We start from the raw sequence: 17,431 nt of genomic DNA on the forward strand, positions 1-17,431 counted from the left end.
CAAAACTCCCTCATAACCTCATCCTTTCCCTCTTTTCAGTCTTCTTATATCTTATACCACTGTATCTTTCTCTCCAATATTACTTTGTGGTAATTGGTTTCTTTGAATAAGGCATTCTATCTCATGATGTTAGGCATTTTTACTAGCTGACCTCAGTCCCAGCTAAAATTCCACCTGTTCCCTCTTGCCTTCCTTCTGTTGATTTCCTATTTATTCTTTAGTTTCTTTTACATAGGTATTACCTTCCTTCTGTTGATTATTTCCAATTTACCCTTTAGTTTTCCATTAGATTATGAACTCTGAAGAAGAGAAAAAGTGCCTTTTACTTTTCTTATATTCCCAGCACTTAGTGTAGTACCTGATACATTGTTAGCTGCTTAATGTTTATTGACTGACAATCATAATCTACTGATGACATCACTCTCTCAACTTAACTCATAGGCCATCTTCCCTACCCTGCATCTTCAAGCTCTATCACAAATATCAAGTACTTCAATATTCATATTCATATCCCTCAAAGACTTGACTGACTCTCAATTCTGTAACCTCAGCTCCATCTTTCTCCACCCCACTTTGCAGTCGCATATTGGATCATACATCATACATACATCACCATCTCTACAAATTGTAGCACCTCCAAAGAACTTTCTAGCTTTATTTTCCTATCCTTACAAATGGAAAGAGTATTGAATTTTATATTAAAGACCTGGGCTCAAATTCTAAAAAAGTTAAAAGTTACAATATTCATTGACTACCTGCAGGATCTTGGGCAATTAATCCAAAGAGTATTTATTAAATACTTATGTGTAATATTGAGAATACAAATACAAAATAAAGTTTCTGACTCCCAGGAGCCTAACCTCTTTGGTCCTCAGTTTCTTCATCTGCAGATTTAAAGTCCCTTCCCACACTGTCTCAACATCTTTATTTTATTGCTTTAACTTTCTGTATCCTCAAGTTTGCATCCATAGTGCTCTACAGTTCCATGGTGAAGGAGGTACCTTTGTTAGGAAGTGTTCCAAAGGACCTAAAACTGATATACATTTAATTCATCCCTAACCCTACTTCACCACTAACCAGTCAGAAGTCAAATCAACAAGCCAAGTATTTATTGAATGTACTAGGCAATGGTCAACTTGCTAGAAATATACATATAAACAGACAGTCCCTGACTTCAAAGAGCTTAAAATAGGAATCATGAACCTCTCGTGTTGCTTGGATTCCCAGAATGCTCTCTCCATTTCTTCTGGTTGCTTTCAAAACTCACCTCAAATACTACTCGCTACAGGTTCTCTACTTTCCTAGTCCTCCCCAGCAGCTAGGATCTTTCCTTTAGATCTATTCTCTATGTATCTTGTATTTATTCATTTACATGTATTCACATATGGTCGTCCTATCAGAAGGCAGTTATTACAAAGACTGGTTTTGCCCACATCCTCAGCACTCAGTGGTCTTAGTGTTTGATGAAAACTTGACTGATTAGAATACTATACTAGGTACTACTCACTCAGAGCTAGAGACCAAATCTCCCAATTAGTTGGAAGTTACTTCCTTTTTCTGGAACTTTTTCCCCCACTGTAAAATGAGTTTTATTAGATAATCCTGGTTCTACGAGTATAAGGTGGAGGTATATTATTGTAATAATGACTGATGCTCTTTTCACTCCCAACATCCTCTCTTGCCAAGGTACCATAATTGTTCTCCACTTCAGCAGATTCTAGTTAAATAATATCAGAAACACATCCCTGATGATAGCCTCACCGACCATTTTGTTTTGATTTCTTCTGCTTATTTAAGGAATCTAATCTGGTACCTGAGACACGTTTGGGATCTACTTTATCTCCCTACTTTATCTCATCTGCAACTATCCTCATCACCCTCCCACTTCTTTAAAATGCATCTAGCAGTTTAACCTATTTCCTGCCTCATCTCTCCTTATTTCAATCTACCACTCAGCTGCCAAAATTTTTCTAAAGGATTTGGTCATGACACCTTAACAACTCCCCTATTCAATAAGCTCCTATGGCTCCCTATTATCTCTGGGATCAAATATCAAGTTTTTGGCATTTAAAGTTTGCAACTTGATTCCTTTCTAACTTTACAGCCTTTCTCACATTTTATACACACTCTACAATCCAGCCATACTGGCCTTTTTCTGGAAGTATTATTCCTTCTAATCCTTTTGAATTTGTAGGTCTGCAATGCTCTCCCTCATTTTCAGTGACTTTAACAGAGCTAAAATTCCACTTTCTGCAGGTCATTCCTGGTACTCCCAACTGCAAGCTCCTTCCAATTTTAGATGGAAAATGTATATATACCTACATATACATATGCAAGCCTACATACTTTATCTACCTATCTTACCTAATTGTTTACAATCTGTCTTGCTCAACAGAATGTGAATTTGAAGTAGGGACCGTTTTTTTTTTTTTTTTTTGCCTATCTGTATCCCCAGTGCTTAGCATAGTGCCTGTTACTTAGTAGGTGCTTAACAAATGCTTGTGCTCAAATCTTCAACTCCTACTGAAGGAATATCTGCACATCTGTAAAAATCAGTTCTGATGTCTCCAGATCTACATTTCAAATAAGCCTATCTCAAAATTCTACTGGCCCCAAATCATATTTTTCTTCTAAATTTGTGCTTATAACTTGTTTTTCTCTGCGTGACTCAAATTCAAGAGGTGTGGGACCTTAAGAGGCATGGGGAAAGATATGCTGCTGGTCAGCAGGGGTCTGGTGACTATGGGTCAAAAGAAGCCACACAGCAGAAATTAGCAGTCAAAAGCAGATGGCTTTCACTGCTAACACCTTCAATTTCCTACTCTACAGATTTGGATTTATAACTTTTCAGAAACATTTAAAAGTATACAGCTAATCAGCAGCATTCTGCTGTGATTTAGGATAAGTGAAGCATTTCACAGGGGAGACAGAGAGAAAAAACTGAAATTCATGGGAAAAGGGGAAGTACTTGGAATATAGCTGGCAGGATTGATTACATTTATGTTATTCATATAATTATGTTTATTATAAGAAAACATTCCCATTCAAGGGCAAGAGACTAGAAAGGTGATCAAATACTTTTATAATTATTAAATACATTTAGACAAAACTGCAGGTGCCTCATATAGAAGGGAAAAAAAATGGTTACAACAGTGATGAGACCATCTGCTTCATTGTATCTATGAATAGTTTATTTCTCCTTCAATAGTAGTTGGAATTTCCCACTACTTTAAGGTAGACTAATTTATCAAAATGCCAAGATATGATTGTGATTGCCATTCTCTGCCCCCCCCCAAACTGTCCCCAAGTTCACTACCTTAGGAATTATCGAGTTCACCTCTTAACCTTTCATATCTGGTACTTAGCACAGTGCCTAGAAAGCCACAGATACTCGATTGATATGCAAAAATCAGTATAAGGCCTGTAGATTCTATCTCCACAGTACCTCTTGTATCTATCTTGGCTCTTCCCACTGCTGCTGCCATTTCAGGTTATTGTTTGGTTATACAAATCTTTGTGACCCCACATATCATGGCAATGCCATCTGTGGTCTTTTCTTTGCAAACTGGGGTTGTTTGCCTTTTCCTTCTTCAGTAAATTAAGGCAGAGGTTAAGTGACTTGTCCGGGGTCACACAGTATTTAAGGTTGCATTTGAACTCAGGTCTTCTTGGCTCCAGGCCAAGAAGTCCTGTAGTCCATTACTACAGGACTGAGCAATTCAGCTGCCCCTGCCATTACAAGACCAGCCATTACTCTCCACCTGGATTACAATAACTTCCTCACAGATCTTAACCCTTTCACTCACTTCACCCTCCTATACATCCTTCATATCCACTGATGGAATCAAAATAGGAACAGGTTTGATCATGTGCTACCTCCACTCAAAAATCTGCAGCTTTCCCTCTTCTAAATTTAAACTCCTTTGTTTAGCATTCAGAGAGTGGTCCACGATCTGGCACTATCCTTGCCAGCCTTCTAATTGTTTCCATTTATTGCAGGCATTAGAAAGACACAGTGGAAAGGGCCTGTAGTCAGGGAAGACCAGAGTTCAAATTTCCCATCAGACATCAGTGAGCTACAGTATGACCCTAAACAAGTCCTTTAAGTCCTCTGCCTCACTTTCACAATCTGTAAAAGGAGGATGTTGACAATAGCTCATATCTCTCAGGGTTGTTATAACAAAATACATGTAAAACACTTTGCAAACTTCAAAGCACTATATAAATGCTACTATTCAAACTGAAATACTCAATTTCTTAAGGGTATTTGACAGTCTCCACACTTTTGCTCTAACTGAAGCATCCTATTCCCCACCCACTCAAACCTTTTATTAAATTCCAACCATTCCCTTGAAAAGAGGGTTCTTAACCTGGGATTCACCAACTTGTTTTAATCTATTGCTAAATATAACTCAAATAAATGGTTTCTTTTGTATACCTGAGAATTATATCTTATGCATTTAAAAAGATTATGCTACACACCTTTTCCACATTTTTCTTGCTTTTCTTTTTGGCAACATGGTTAACATGGAAATGTTTCACATGACTTCACATATATAATTGATAGTGTATTGCTTCTCTTCTCAATAGGTGAGGAAGGGAAAGAATTTGGACATCAGCATTTCTTTAAAAAATTAATGTTAAAAATAAAATAAATACTATGCTATGTAGTCCCTAAGTTATTAGCAGTCTGCCACATAAAATAAGAACTCATTTCAAAATGTAATTCAAATTTCATCTCAAGGAAGCCTTTCTTGCTACTTTAACAACTTGCCCCTCCAAATATGAAAACTTTATTCTGAAGCTGCTTACCTGTAACATACAATATAATTGTCATCAGCGGTCATCCAGTTTGATCAAAATTCCCAAAGAATCACCACCATAACATATATGACAAGGACTTCAGCCAATCCTAAGGACAGCTCCATTGAGGGGAACCTACCCTTTGAAGGTGATCCATTGCAAAGGTGACCAGCATTTACCGTTAATAAGCATGTCTAAAAAATATCTTCCTTTACCAACAACCATTCATTGCTCCTCATTCTTTTGCCTTTAGGCAGCAAAACCAAAGAAGCAGATTCCCTTTATTACCATTCAGACAGTTATCTCTCCACTCTCAACATTTTATCTTCCTCCAATCCATCCTTATGTCATGGACTCAAGGCCTTTCCTAAAACTTTTAACCTCCATGAAGGCAGCGCTATGTTTTGTTTCCTACTACCTATGCCTAGTCTTGAATAGACAGTCATCAAATGAATACCCTGGGTACAGGATGGAATGCTCTAGAGTACTATTATTTACTAGCTTTACTAAGATGACTAAAGCACAGGAAGCAATGTTTTCATCTAATTAAAGGTTATATTATAGTTCAAATAAATATTTTATCATATTCAATTTCTTTGAAAATTGGTCATCTATATTTCAGTTTCTTAAACTGTGGTTCATGATCTCATGTGGGATCCTATAATTCAAAGTGGGGATTGCAAAATTATGATTAATATCAGTGAATTTTTTAAATTTGTATACCTAATTTTATATACCTCTATACCTAGGGGTCACCCAAAAATTTCTTAAGCAAAAAAGGTCATAGGTGGAAAAAGTTTAAGAAATCCTGATATACATGGTGTATTTACAGCTATTAGCCAGAATATTCTAAGACAAACCATTCTCCCAAACAAAATTAAGTGTATGTAATATTTTCCACCAAAGTTCAATATTAATTACTGTCTTTTGCCTCAAGTAACTAAGAAGCATTTAATGATGCTGTTTCACTGAACTTAAAGGTCAAATTTCTTGGTGTGAGAATCATGAAGTAACAAAAAAGAACAAAATTGGATTCCCATTTGAACCAACACTGTTCAAACATTTAACAGTTTTTTTCAGACTCTGCCCCAGTGAAATCTATGGCTAACCATGAGCACTTCCACTATTTGGTATAACACAAAATCTAAAATCCCAAGTTACACAATGTTGCAACAACAGTTAATAGACTATATACTCTTCTTCTTGAAATACTAATTGTTGGGGGGGGGGGTAGAGAGAAGAAAACAAGTTTACATTCATCTTTCAAAAAACACTGAACATCAGTTAATATTTTTATCTATGTCTGTCAGAACTGCAGCAATTTTGTGTGTCATTTCTGGTCTGTGACAGTGGTTTGAACTTTTGGCAAGTTGGCATAAAAGCAAGCTATTATAGCAAGATTCCCAAACCCAAGAAATAAATGAGTAGGGTAACGTTTTTTTTAATTGACAAAATTGGTAATCAATTTACAGTAAGATATTACAATAAGAAAACTTAGCTTTCTTCTTTAGGGTTCAATTAAAAGTTCTTCCTAGTTACAGTTGCTTCCCAAAAGCAAGGGTTTCTCCTTCCCCACTCATTCCTCAATACTCTCCAAAGATGGAAAACCACATGCTACTGTGGGTTCCAAATAGCACTTCACAAATATCAAACCACAAACATCTCCCCTCACCCACCCCCAAATGAAGCCCATTGCATGGCATGTTTGGCGTGATTTGCACATGAGCCACTGAGATTTCATTTCATCCCAGTTAAGGCAACCCAAAAATTACAGCTACTTATTTGGTAAACATTTCACAAACACAGGTACCAAAAATGCCACAAATCTACCCAAAACATCCTGGCTTTGGTACAGCTACAAAAAGCTATCTGAAAAATTTTCAAAAAAGACACCGGCACTTCAAAGGACCTAACCTAGGGGTGCAATAGGAATAGGAGCAGACTTGCAGCAGGGAGCTATTTACAATATTGCAGGCAGGGATGCCTGTCAAAATCACATACATACTCACAGAGACTATAAAACAGAATTATTTGGACTGACCTTTTTGAAAGTGCCAAGTGCTAAAAAAGCCAACTATTTGAAGGAAACAATTTTAACTTAGGAGTTAACCCAGAGATCTAGGGACTAGACATTTTGTAACACTAGATCTTTTCGGCAATAATTGCTATCTGGAGTTTTAGACCTTGATCAAGGCAAGTGGATGTTAATGGAAGTTCCCCTCCTTTTATAATCTTACTTTATCTCAAAGGCTATCCATCTTTCCCCTTCAATATATTTTCTTAATCATAAAATGATCTCTATCTGGATATCTTACAGACTACCAGAAAGAGCAACAGAGTACTATTAGGAAATTCCACAGTTAACAACCATAGATTTTTAAATTAAATATAAGTTGAACTTTCTGAAGGCAGGGGAAACAAGTTAGTACATTGTGTTCCAAAAGCCCACTTTAAAGTTATTAGATTGTGATCAAGGTGAACTTAAGAGTCATAAAATAACTATTATGGGACATTGTGGTACTCAGGGAGCATAAGAAAGTGATGATGGAGATAGTGGATTATTATTGGTCTCAGTGGTTTTCAAAGTTATAGAAGGAAGAGGGCACATACAACTTCTCAAAGCATGACTTTTTAAAAAAAATTGGTCACGTTACAAAAGCACAGAAACACCCCCTGATGGAAGAAAAAGAAAAGGCAACTCTATGCTGCAATGGATATCGGATAAGGTCGTGGACAACTCTTTTATAAGAAAAACAAACTTTTGTTTGGTGAGATTTGCTGATTGATACTATTATTATTGATAAACTGAAAAAAAAAAAAAAATGCCTCCTTGTTCAAACTGCCAGTAGCCATTCTGTATAAATATAACATAGTAAAAGCCCACACCCTCTAATAACCAAAAGATTGAGTCATGCGCAGTAGGCTACTTATTTGGGGGGAAAATCAATTTTTCCACGAGACCTAAGTGGAATTGCTAAAGCTGAAAATTCAAGTGTGAGAAGTTCTCAACAATCACAAAGTGGCAGAGACCAGTCTGTGCTACAATTCTGGATGTACAAATCAAAGGGAGATTCATGACTGAAAGCTGACCTAGCTACACAATCAGCACTGGAAAAGAGAAACATTTTTTATAATACCTGAACAACTTTTTGAAAAAAATAGTCTCATTTATACTATTTTTAAAGACAAGGAAAATAAAGAGAAAACGGGCTTAAAATCATATTGAAAATAAAGCTTTATAAATGTTCACTTCAAATCAAGTATCCTTGGTTTCTGTTGAAGTAATAAATACCCTGATGAAGGCAATTACACTAGTTCTAATCCCAAAGTCCTTTTGTTGGTATATTAAGAGATAGGTCAACAAGAATCTTCTGGGATAAATGAAACCATTTACAACAGATTGAGTAAAGTGGGACACATGATTCCTGCTGCTAGTTGCCTCTGAGGTCCTAATGTCAAGGTCACTAAAAACATTTCAAAATGACATCACTATTATAGAAAATACTATTAACTATTGAATCATTTCTCCAGTTATCAAAAGGGGAAGGGGAGGAGAGAAAATGGAGGGGAGACGTGAAGAATGATGAAGAGCATAAAGAACAGTGTGGCATCTGGATTCCATTTGGTCAAGTGCCAAGTTCACCAACAGCCAAGGCATGAGAATTCCATTTCAGTTGTGCCAGTCCTTTGGGAATCTAGGACTATCTTCAAAAAGTCTCTTCCATTAGTTGTTCCAGAATGGTTAATGAGCTTATAACTAAAATCAGCAAGGGGAAATAATCCTGAATTTTATGTGGGAATATACCTATCAGTGATTATTCCATTGCTATTCGTCTCCTTTACCTTCTACTCGTGGACAACTCAAATTAACTTAAGACTGCAGTATGTACCCCTCTTCATCAATTTGGGGTCAGAGGGGAAAAAAAAATACACTAACAAAACATAATCCTCTCAAAAGGATTTTTTTTCCCAAATTAAAAAAAAAAAAAAAAGCTTGCAAATAAATGCCTTGGCATTTAACGAATGGTGTTTGAATAAACTATATGCAATGAATGTTATTCAAAAGATGGTAACATCATCAATGTTATGAATTCTTAATCTTCTTATTTCTTTCAGGGCACCTGGAATCCTGGACAAATCTTTCAGTTGCTCATCCAGTGGAATTTTTGGCATATGCCAGATGTTACAGAAAGTATTTCACAGTGGCAGCTGAGAACTAGGAAAATCAATTTCCTATTGCTCAGACCTCTGCCCCAAGGCTGTTGGAAAAATAGCAAATCTACCTCTTGACCTGGGACAAGGGTATATGACTTGCACAGATGACATTCAAAATATTAAACTGTAAGAAAATGCAAATACTGCCCCCCCACTATGCTCTCCACTTTTAAGAGTGTAAAGATGTGAAGACATCTGATGAGTAATATCATTTTTCATCAACCAAAACCCACATTCATATTCATTCTCTCTTTCTCTCGTTCTTTCACTCACTCTTGCTCTCTCTCCTTCTCTCTCCTTGTCCTATCAATGTAATAAAGTCTCAGGGTGAAGTATGGAAGAGACCAAGGGGTTGGTTTTATGGAAGGGCCAAAAATTAATCCAAGTAGTATGTGGCCAGCCACAAAAGTGGTTGCAGGATCCATAACACAGTGTTGTCCGTTTCCAAGGCGGAGTCACTATTATTCCCTGTAAGTTTAATTTCTCTTAAAAGGAAAAAAAAATAAAACAAAAAACAAAAACCACTCGAGGAAAAGCCACGGTGGGGGAGGAGAGGGTGTCACGCAGCCGAACGCCGGCGGATCACAAAGAGCCCTCGCTGAAGTTGTCCCAGGTAGATCCTCATCTTCGTGCTGTCACTCGTCTTCCGTACCCAGATCTGCAGGACAAAGTAGAAGGGGAGAGAACAAGCATCACCTAGATATTAGACCTGGAGAATGCTGGGGAAGAGAAGCTAAGAGAACTAACTAAACAATTGCTAAAAAGGTCAACTGCCAGTATGTCTCCATGATTTTAGGGAAATCCCTTTTCTCAAACAACTCACTTCAATTCCTGTTCAGTTTGTAATCTCTGAAACACAAGGTGCACTTCTTCACAGGCTGCTTGCCTTACACCTTTGTTTGTCCAAAGGCCTCTCTATTTCAGAAGAACCAAGACCAGTCCTTATCTGCTGAATTTACATGAATAAGAAAGGAGCAAACACTGGATCTTTCTTTCTTTTTCCTTTTCTCTCAGAGGTGTTAAATGTCCTGGAACTTAAGATGTGTGATATTGTGGAAAAGTGGCCCTTTGAACTTAACTTGAACAAAACACAAATTCAAACTCCAAGATGAAGTTAATACATTTATAAAAATACACTTCAAAAAGGAATTTGAAAATATTTCTCACCCTACAGCCCAAAGGATATATCCTGGCCATTCAACCTTTCCATTTTCCTAACAATACCTCTAATTTCTCTTTTCTTCTCATATTAAAACCATGGACTAGATTATGACTAGCCATCCAATTGAATCCCAAAGACCCGACTTTCCCTAAACAACAGGGACTACCTCTGGAGGACATGTAGGATAGAAGACCAAGGCTCAAATCCTGGCCCAGCCTCTTCTGATATGATCTCAGTAAATGCATCTGTGCCTCGTATTCTCTTAGATCATTTCTAAACCCCTTCCAGCTCTAAACCTAGGCTCTGGTCATAATCTGGAAGGTTTTGAAGCAGGGAAGAGCAAATCACTTAACAGGCATACGCTAAATGTTTATGTTCCATATCTAGAGATACAAAGAATATACAATCACATCCTATTACCTTGGTGTTTCTTTTGCATTTATTCTACATATACTTCAATATGTACTTGATATTCTGGCAGAATATAAGCTAACATTTCATCAAAAAAGATATCAAAAGCTCTATGTAAGTATATGCAAAATAAATAGAAATAAAAGACAGTTAGGGAAGTGGGGCACTGGCAGTCAGAGGCAAGGAAGTAGGTTAGTATAAAATTTCAGTTACATCTTTTAGAATGAAAGACATCTGAGGAGGTGGAAGTGAGCTGATAGTAAAGTCCAGGGTAGGGGATAGACAGGACAAAGGCATGAAGAAGGGAGATGGGAAGAGAAGACAGAGGAACTGGCACAAGGAGCACAAAGAAAGGTACTCTGATTGAGCTGCAGAATACAAAAAGGGTGGCAATAAAGAAAGAGACTGGAAAGACAGGAAGTACTCAGTGTGAAAAGCCATGAGGATAGCCAGTGAACAGGAGTCAAGAATGCTGAACTCAAAGTGCAGATAAATCCAAGTTCAAATACCTCCCCAGTAACTAACTGTGTTACCTTAAGCAAGCCAGACACTTTCCTTAGCCTCAGTTTCCTCATCTATAAAATGGAAATAATAATCACACCCTACTATCTCAAATGAGATTACAATCCTTAAGAGAGTTACATAAATGCTAAGTTGTTAGGACTATTCTACAGGCAGACAATTCATTAATAGGGATGATGAGCCAGCAAGGGAGATCAAAGGAGTCACGAGAGGAAGACAGAGCCAGGAAAAAACTAGGACAAAAACCCCTGGGAGGAGGCCATGGCAGTCAATAATGAAGGATATGAATGATCAAAGATGAGGACAGAGAAAAGATGGTCAAACGTGGCAGTAAGGAGATCACTGGTCAACAGAGAGAGTAATTTCAAGTGAATTTTGACTAGTGATATTAGCTCCTCTGTTAGCCATACAATAATGGATTTTAAACTGTTTATACCAATAAAGGTTAGAGTGGCAAGAGTCAAAGATAGAGAAAAAAGAGAAAGTAAAGGCAGCTTTTTCTAGGAGTTTGGCAAATAAAGGGAAAAGAAATTTCAGATAACAGACAAAGGGAATCAGAGGATCAATCAAAAGGTTTAAAGTTTGAGGAAAATTTGGAGATGTTTCAAGGAGGAAGGGAAGGAATCAGTAGAAAAGTGGGGGCTAAAGATGAAAGAGCAAGGAGATAACTGTGGGAACATTCTGAAGAAGCAGATGGGAGGGAGTGGGATCAAGGGGTGGCCTTGGCAAGGAAAAAGGCTGAACACCAGAAAAAAAAAAAAGCAGAACAAGTTAGAAGCAAGTTTTTTTGTTTAATGAAGTGATAGTCCTTTTATTCCTACCTAATTGATGTTTACTCACAGTTTTCAGAAATTGTTCCTAATCTTCTCTCCTTCAGCCTTCTACCCTTTCTCCTCTCAACTAATATCTTAACTGAGGATCTTGTCTCTTCAAAGAGTGTCTCCCTTTCCCCCACTATTCATATTGAAATCCTTTTACATTAACTTCACATTTTCCTCTTCCTTTCCTTTCTGTTCTGGCCCTAAAATACAGGAGGACTTTTTAAAATTCTTGCTCTGCAGTAACTAATTTGGCCATATTGGGCCAACCTATCCAATGTCAAGGCACCAGAGCTCAAATTTCACTTAATAACAAACTTGAAGAATGAGCTGGAGAAACTCTAAGAGTTGAAAAATGTCTGTTACCAAAGTTTCAATCAGTACTGCACTTGTTCCCGTCAGATGCTCTATTAGCCAATAAAATGAGAAAATAGTTCATCTTTACAATTTCTCTTCTCCATCTTGACCAAGAAAAGTCTCTGCAATTTTTAACACTGTAGGCATCTGGTGGCTATATCTGCTTCTTGTAAGTACGTACTTCATAATTCACGGTGTCAAAATTTCACAGCCAAAACTTTTTAACTGCTAGATCCCAACTTCCCCCAAACTTTTGAGTCTTCAAAAGTTATTGTGGCCAAATATATCCACTGATGAAGATCCTCTCAACTTTGTCAAGTGATCCTCAATAAGTGTCAGTCAATAAGAATTTATTAAATGCCTACTATGTACCAAGCACCATGCTAAGCACTGGGATACAAAAGGAGGTCAAAGACAGTTTTTGCCCTCAAGGAATTCACAAGAGATACCATTAAACAAACATGTACAAACAAGTACAGAAGGGACTTAGATTTAAGAAGGGTTGGAAAAGTCTTCTTGTAGAAGTTGGAATTCTAGTTGGGGCCTAAAGGAAACTAAAGAGATCAAGTGCCAGAGTGGTAGAGGGAGAGCATTACAGGCATGAGGGACAAGCAGAAAGAATGCCCGGGGCCAAGAGAAGATTTATTTTGTTTCTAGAACAGCCAAGAGACCAGCATCACTGGACTAAAGAACATATAGCATGGAGTAAGGTGTAAAGATTAGAAAGCAGAGGGGGGAAAGACAGGTTATGAAGAACTTGAATGTCAAATAGGGTGTTTTTTTGTTTTTGTTTTTTTGTTTTGCTCCTGGAGGCAAATGGGAGCCACTGAACTCTCTGGGAGGAGAAGAGGAGGGTTTTTGCTTTTGCTATGAGACATAACTGGACCTGTGCTTTAGGAAAATCACTTTAGTAGCTACATTGAGGCTAAATGGATTGGAGTATGGAGAGAGATGAAGCAGATAGACCCATCGCTCAACCCTAGCAAGCAGTAGCAAGGTATAATGAAGGTATATAAGGTAATGGAGGCCTAGACCAAGGTGGTGGGATGTGTCAAAGGAAAGGAGACATATTTGAGATGCTGCAAAGGTGAAATCAAAAGGCTTTGAATAACTTGAATATAAGGGATGAGAGACAGTAAAGAGTCCAGGATGACTCCTAGGTCCGGGTGGCTGGAAGATTGATGGTACCTTTTATATAGAAATAGGAAAGAAAGGGAGTAAAAATATCGAGTTTCACTTTGAGCCTCAGATACAAACCATTGCCAGGCCAATACCTGAATTCTTTCCAGTTTCAAGAAAGCAGACTTGCTTTCCTACCATAATGAGATATTTAGTAGGGAAATGACTTTGGAAAGTCAGTATTCTGTTTATTGAATGAAATGCTTTTTAATGTTAAATGATTTTTCTAGCCACAGTCCCCTTTGCCTCTACTTTCTCTATGAGGTCATCAATGTTTGGTCTTGAAATCTGTCAGATAGACAATCATCATCAATGAATCTCCATCAGCTCACTTCTCAGATTTGATCTCTGTAAGCAGAAGCTGGGAGGATATTTTTGGAAGGGTAACCTTCCATTTCCTTTGTATATACCTTATACAAACTTAATTGTACTCTCAAAGAGAACCTATCTTGCGTGAAGACCTCAAAGGGAAAGAAAAAAGAAAAAGAACCAGAATTGCTGAGTAAAAAACCATTTCACAAATTAAGCACATTTAGGGGCATTTCCCATTCCAAAATCTGGGAGAATAGAAAAATCTTATGTCATTTCATAATCTGGTTTTTATTAGATTTCTCCTGCATTAGCATGAATCAGTAACACAGAGGAGGGAAATGTAAAAATCAATTTCATTGCAGACATATGTGCCCTGATAAAAGATCAAACCAAAGCAGCTACTCAAGTTTTAAACTTTTTAAATTGTTAGCAATGCAAGTCACACAGGGGTTACCATCTTTCTGTTAACAGGCTGCAGTAAGAAGACTGACTTTCCTGATTGCCTTTTCATTCCAGTTTTGTTTTAATTAGACAACACACATAGCCAAGACAGACTGCAATGCAAGGTCTACGTGCCAGTGTCTGGGTTCTAAGAGTGGAGAAACAATTATCTACATATATATGTATCTAAGCAAGTGCACAGGCGCACACACACGCACACACACACACCCACACACCCCTTTACCTCATTGGCACCAACAGAACTGATCACACAGCTGATCTTGGTGTTCTCCTTTGACTCAAGATAAATAGCTTGACTCTTGTGGTACCTATCAAAAATAAAACATGAATTAACATTTTTAAAAATGATGTTTAGAAGGCAACCTAGTTATTTACATTGCCAGGATAAGTCTAGAACAGACTTACTACAATAGCTTAACGAGGATTTGCAACCGTGAATTAGAGGATTTCTGAGTTGATTCCCTCCCTCTCCAATTCTAATGCTAAAATTTTGAATTATAACTCGATTCTCCCAGTTCTCATGCTTTTAGGTATTGTAGTGATTAAGCTACCCCTACCCAGCAAAAAAGTAGGGTTAGGCAACCTTCCAATGAATTTAGGTCTGCCTAAATGAAGGATTAATGAGGAGATAGGATGAAAAACCAAGTCCACAAGAGTGCAATAATAAGGTTTCTCTCTCCATGCCCCTACCTTTCAACCTACCAAGTCTTTTATGTCTTCTGTCCACCCTATACCAACCTGGATCTTCACAAGGAATCTGCAATTCAGCACTAAGGTCAAAGGACAGAGATACAGCAAAGTTCTGAAAGCTGGGACATGGCAACTGGCACCAAGATCCAGCATCATTATACATGTAAGAAATGCCTGGCAAACCAGCCCAGAAGCTCTTTCATTAATTCTTTCATGGAAAATCCCCTTTCAAATGGCTCTGGTCACAAATATAGGTTTTAATCAACCTTCAACTTCTCTGATTCTTACCAAGCTTCTTGAAGTAAGAAAAAGTCCTGTCTCAGTCCCTTAATGTCACAGAAACTAAGCCAGAAAGGATGTGCAAGACCATTTTATCCCACCTCCTCTTTTCACAGAGAGAAGACATAGCGAGAACTCAGTTTTCCTGATGCCAGTCCGGTACTCTGAAGTGGCACTTCCTCAAAATCAGAGTATTCACTTAAGACAGTAACTTTCTGAAAGAAGCCTGTCCCAACTCTCTCACTTGCAAGTGCGTTCTTCCTGAGCTATCTTCTATGTATTTTGTATATACTTTAGACCTAGCTGTTTGATGTTCGATCCCTTTTAAATTGCCCCCCTTGAAGGCAGACTACACTTTTTATCTTTCTTTGTATCCCTAGCACAGTACCTTGCCCACAGTAGGTCCTTTAAAAGTGCTTACTGACTTATTAACTGATCATGGGGTACATCATCCCAGTGACTCTTTACTTTGCTACCTTGGCAAACCAAAGAAATGAGTATAGCTTTCCTATCAGTTTACTAATATCTTATAAGGACAGTGTTTTATAAATATCAAAATGAGTCATTAATTCTTTGTTTCCTTAGTGAAATTAATCCAAATCAACTCCATTAAAAAGAAAACTCGAAAAAAATGAACCTCAATTTTGAGACTGCTTTTTCAAGTCTCAAAATCATTTCAAAAACCTAAGCCAGTGCTTATCTCTAAGAATGCTTCACAACCTAAACCACAGCTAGTTCAGATAAGGAATAGTCAATAAAACTACTTTTTGGACGGTCATAATGCTGGACCATCCCAAAAATCTCAAGTGTGTAATGAGAAGAGGACTAGCTGAGGATATTCTAGAAGTTTGCCTGTCAAGGACAAAAGTGTATTTCTGAAAAAAGATAGCATACAAATCCTGTGGAAGCAACATAATTCCTTCAACCAATGATCCATAGGGAAGAAGCCTCCCTATTCTATTTAGAAAACTGTAAAAATTTAAGCATAGGTCTATTACAAGTGAGCTATAAATGTTATAATGAATATTTGTGACAAAATGCTTGCCCATAAAGAGAAATTTCCGAATAATTACTCATGTGTCTTCAAGATATTATCACCAAAGCACTCTAGAAAGAGTTAGGGAAATCCTCAAAATACTAGGAGGAGGGAAATGAAACCATATTTTATAAATGTCTCCCTGCCAGTCAAAACTGGAAAATAGCCAGTTAATTCTGAAGAAAGCTTCTCTTTTGGTCACGTTCCATTTTCCCTGAACAATATTCTCAAGTAGACAACCACATTAAACTGCCTTAGAAGCATTCTCTGTTGAGCATGAAAGGTGAACAACATGACTGACCATCCCTGTGAAGTGGCACCTGATGGCTGACATTGGGATTCTATTCCCCACTCCAAGCCCCAATCTCTTATCATTTGGGGAGATGCTATGACAGGAAACAGGAGACTTAATCCCCAGTTACTAAAATATAGTGTACATGTTTCCATATAGGCAGCCATAAGTTACTAAGGCTGCCACTATTCCAGAGAAATAGTTACTTCAAGTCCTACAGAGATTTCATAAGGAATTTCCCAGGAAAAACGTGAATGAAAAATGACAAGTCTTTTTTGAAGTTTATTTTTCACTTCCTGAGAATTAATGAGCAAAAAATGAACACAAAAAATTTAAAGGCAAAGATGTAATATTCCTCCCAGTAATAAAAGTTCAACTGCTGCAGAACATATAGAATAAAGACAGGTAAATTTGTGACCTTTTTTGCAATGATGGATTTAACAAACTTCCTGTATAAATTCATGTTTCCAAAAATACTTTAAATTCTGCAGGAAAGTAGAAACAACCTCAAACAGCCAAATAGCCAAGCACTAGAATCTATGTAATATATGATCAATGGAGACTGCACCTGGGTACCATCAATTCTCATGTTCGGAACCAGAGTCTCTTGGAATTGCATGATCATTTTTTTTTTTTTTTTTTTAAGAGGAAGGAGGCAAAGAAAGGCAAATATTTCAATTTCTCATTCAACTAGGTTTCCTGTTACTAAGCTTGTGTATTTCACCGAGAGAAACTCACACTACAAAGTCCCAGGAAAGTGAATTTCTCACTATAAATATTCACTATTTGGGATAACTTGGTGTCAACAACACAGGGTTGAAGAATTAAGCTCTCTTAAGCTAAGTGAGTTTTTTCATTTCTGGTACACAGTTATAGTTTTAGCATGAGGGAAG

The 17,431-nt window shown here is 37.4% G+C and overlaps 1 protein-coding gene across 6 annotated transcripts in view; it reads right to left on the minus strand.

Moving 5' to 3' along the window:
* Positions 1-6,224: 6,224 nt before the first annotated feature.
* Positions 6,225-17,431, minus strand: part of SUDS3 (SDS3 homolog, SIN3A corepressor complex component) — a 51,055-nt gene continuing 39,848 nt past the window's right edge. For all 6 annotated transcript variants that reach the window (XM_074296586.1, XM_074296577.1, XM_074296559.1 and 3 more), the window contains 2 exons: positions 14,465-14,549; positions 6,225-9,676 (listed from right to left, as the gene is read on the minus strand). In XM_074296586.1, coding sequence (XP_074152687.1) covers positions 9,578-9,676; positions 14,465-14,549 — 184 coding nt within the window. In that variant the 3' untranslated portion in view covers positions 6,225-9,577. The remainder of the gene's footprint in view (positions 9,677-14,464; positions 14,550-17,431) is intronic.

The sequence above is a fragment of the Sminthopsis crassicaudata genome, chromosome 1 (assembly GCF_048593235.1).
Source record: "Sminthopsis crassicaudata isolate SCR6 chromosome 1, ASM4859323v1, whole genome shotgun sequence".
NCBI lineage: Eukaryota > Metazoa > Chordata > Mammalia > Dasyuromorphia > Dasyuridae > Sminthopsis > Sminthopsis crassicaudata.